Genomic DNA, 3648 nt, shown 5'->3' with positions numbered 1-3648 from the left:
TTATTTTCACATACAAATCAGTCCAAAAGGAGCACGAAGCAAAAAAGTCGTAGTTTGGACTAAAACCCCAAAAAAATCATAGCCCATTTTTGTATATATATATATATATATATATATATATATATATATATATATATATATATATATATATATATATATATATATATATATATATATATATATATATATATAGTAGAGTAATAATTTAGTGCATGGCCTCGAATAAAATAAACCGGCCCAAAAGTTTACTGTGACTGATATGACCTCATGCAACTTTTTCTCGCTCTTATTTATTATATGTCACTCTCTAGTCACTCCAGTCTGCACATCTTCTCCCACAAGTCTCTCTCTCACACACGCACATAAAAGCGGGCACTTAGGGTTTCTCTTCATCTTCACCGATCGGTTTACGGTGCTTGTCTCTGTCCACAGACCGACGACGCAGGTGTTTAGGCTTACTACGTAGTTTTCTTTTATTTCTTTAGTCACCGAATGAGCAGGTGTTTCTTGATGATTATTGATGATATCTCTTGTTGATTGTTTATTGTTCATGCATTTTGGTCGAGCCTGGTAATTTAGGGTTTCATTTTCGTTTTATATGAGGTTTTGATCAGCTGTATGGTAGTGGTAGTCTTACTACTTTTAGTAGAGTAACATCAACTTTTCATTTGGTCGTTTTGAGCTATGTGGCTTCGATGTGCTTCTGGCCGAGAAAATAAAGCCACATTTAGCTTATTGACGTCAAACCTGGTAACTTCAACTGCAAAACTATTGTGTATTTTGCTGCGAATCTAACAGCAAGGAGTTCTATTCGACTATTTGTTACACTTGTTTAAATTTCTTTGGAAATCATACTTTAAAATCTGAATCAGCTCTACAAATTTTAAACTGACAGGTAGTCACACTATAGCTTTTTCCTCTTTTAACCGTAGTGAGTATGCTCTTATGCTTCAATATGTGTTGTTAGTACTTACTAAGCATGTGTTTATGATATGCATACATGACTGTTTTAATATTTAAACTTTAATTACATATCCTTCTTACGTTTACCCTTACATGTGCTCATTTCTAATGTCTCAATCATCATTAGCTTTTTACTATTGAGTTGTGTTCTGTCTTTGTTTCCAAGGTAGATGGATCACAGCTCTGGAGAAGATTGGATTGCTTCGGACAAATCCTCAGGTTCAAGTAATTATGCGTGGCTTGCGTGTTCAGATGACTTTGAATCTCAAGGGTCAATAGGAGATTCCCTTCGCAAGAAGCATGGACTCAGGACTATATCAGACCTTGTTCAGGAAGCTGTCCAGACTGAAAATCTTGATGACTTGCAGATCAAATACATTCAGAAAAGAGTGTCTTTGAGTAGGATGCTTGAAGAAAAATACAGCCTTCATCAAGCTTTCTATGAAAATGAAATGCTGCTTGCTAATTTGGAGAAAGGAAAGAAAAAGCTCAATTCATCGATGAAAAAGCTTAAAACAAGGGTCGCATTAATAAAAGTTGAGAAACAAAAGTTGGATGAAGAAAAAAAGGTGAGTTTATTCTTCATTTTCACCTTAACATGTTCCTGTCTACACAATTTGCTATTAAGACAGATTGTGCAGACTTATATTTTTTTAGATAGAACATGGTCACAACTTGGCATGCACACATGTTTATATATAATCATATTTTGTGATTCATATCCTTTTTGGAGATCTAGAATGATGTGCAAAACAACTCTCTGCAAATGACATCCTTTGAGCAAAAAAAAAAGCTGATGAAAGTTTGTTAAGATTGATTTAAGAGCAGAATGTAAAATGTGTATTCTTAAAATGTCTTTATTACAACTTTTGTTGACTTGAATTGCAGAGAGAGAAAGGGTGGGTTTTGATGAAAGTGCTTGGATTCGGGAGGCAACTAGATGTTGAACAGAAACTGGAAATGAGAATTAAAGAACTGAAAAGGAAAATGCCAATGATGAAGCATTTAGGAGATGAAGATGATGCTGCTGTTCAGGAGAAAATCACGGAGATGAACAATGAACTTGAAATAAATATGGAAGAAATGGAGAACATGGAGAATTTGAATCAAACACTTTTGGTTAAGGAACGCCAGAGTAATGATGAAGATGAACTGAAAGAAGTTCGCAAAGAGTTGATTAAAGTATTAATTCTAAATTACAAAACCCATGACTAAATTCCATTAATGTTTTGAATAATTTTATGAATTAATCGTTATTGGTTTTTGGGGTTTTCAGGGGTACTTGAAGGGTATGCTAAGTGGGCGAACAAATATTGGTGTGAAAAGGATGGGAGAAATTGATATGAAGGCGTTCCATGATGCCTGCAAAGAGAGGTTTGGTGATGAAGAAGCTCAGATAAAGGCCTCTGAGTTATGCTCTCTGTGGCAGGAGAAGCTAAAAAATCCAGAGTGGCATCCCATGAAAGTTGTTGCAGTAGATGGTGATAATCTCAAGGTATGCTTTAAGTTTGATGATGATATGTTTATAGTCTTAAATTTATGATGATGTGATGGTGATGATGCAGGAAGTGATAAATGAAGAGGATGAGTTGCTGAAGAATCTCAAGGCAGAATGGGGGGATGGGGTATTTGATGCGGTGGTTGGGGCGTTCAAGGAGATGAATGAGTATAATCCAAGTGGGAGATATGTTGTGAATGAGCTTTGGAACTTTAAAGACAATAGGAAAGCTACATTGAAGGAGGTTATCAACTACATTTTGAAGAATATGAAGAGCCTTAAACGCAAAGAGAAGTTTGAGAATGAAGAGGCTCAGATAAAGGCCTCTGAACCACGTTCTTTGTGTCAGAATAAGGTTAAAAATCACCCAGAATGGCATATTGTTGAAGTAGATGGTGATGATGAGGTTTGATTGTTGAAATTCTGTTTCTGAATAACTTTAATATCTTTAAAATCATGTTATTCAAGCAAGTGTATTATTATTATTATGATATGATGCAGAAAGTGAAGACTTTGAAGGCAGAAAGGGGAAATGGGATATTTGATGAAGTGGTTGCAGCGTTGAAGGAGATGAAGGAGTATAACCCAAGTGGGAGATATGTTGTTAACAAAATTTGGAACTTGAAAGACAATCATAAAGCTGCTATGTTGAAGGAGAAGAGGATTTTCCTGTTGAAGATGGTTGTTTTTGGAGCAATTCTCATTGCTGTGGTTATAGTGTTGTTGACCAAATTCCCTTTGTTGTTGACCTTTCCACAGGTGTTGTTGTAGGTCATGTAGGTGTAGGGGTTGCTGGTTTGATCTTTTGTTTGTAGTCCTGGTTTGATGTTTTGGTAAGTCTGTTGTGTTTTGAACAGTGAACTCTCCTCCTATGAATTGGTAGTAGTTATGGACTTATGGTATTGTAATGGGTTTGTATTGATACTGCTAGTTATGTTATGGTAATCTACTAAATATCCTATTATTAATGGCCATCTACTATTATGGTGCCAGTGTAATGGGTTTGTATTTATACCAGTTATGGCCATCTTTTTCCAATATTATGAAGAGCATGTTTAGTTTTCTATGAAATTCTACAATTTGTATTAATCCCATAATACTCCAGTTTCGTATATGTAACTATACGATTAATTTAGTTTGGATAGTGAAACAGAATATTCGTAAGTGCCAAAAGGCTTTGATCTATG

At 35.1% G+C, this 3648-nt stretch overlaps 1 protein-coding gene across 2 annotated transcripts; it reads left to right on the top strand.

Moving 5' to 3' along the window:
• Nucleotides 1-255: 255 nt before the first annotated feature.
• Nucleotides 256-3429, top strand: LOC145136103 (factor of DNA methylation 1-like). Of its 2 annotated transcripts, none has more exons than XM_079070325.1 (6): nucleotides 256-445; nucleotides 1134-1532; nucleotides 1852-2145; nucleotides 2240-2458; nucleotides 2529-2867; nucleotides 2963-3429. In XM_079070325.1, the coding sequence occupies exons 1-6, from the start codon at nucleotides 260-262 to the stop codon at nucleotides 3230-3232; spliced, it is 1707 nt and encodes a 568-aa protein (XP_078926451.1). In that variant the 5' UTR covers nucleotides 256-259; the 3' UTR covers nucleotides 3233-3429. The 2 variants fall into 2 exon arrangements, with proteins under 2 accessions (XP_078926451.1, XP_078926506.1); XM_079070380.1 differs by having other exon boundaries at nucleotides 333-445; nucleotides 1130-1532.
• The last annotated feature ends 219 nt before the right edge of the window (nucleotides 3430-3648 follow it).

Source organism: Lactuca virosa, chromosome 1, assembly GCF_052849685.1.
Source record: "Lactuca virosa cultivar CGN04683 chromosome 1, Lactuca_virosa_CGN04683_v6, whole genome shotgun sequence".
NCBI classification, from domain to species: domain Eukaryota; kingdom Viridiplantae; phylum Streptophyta; class Magnoliopsida; order Asterales; family Asteraceae; genus Lactuca; species Lactuca virosa.
The sequence above is the reverse complement of the archived record's forward strand: the minus strand, read 5'-3'. Positions and strand labels throughout refer to the sequence as shown.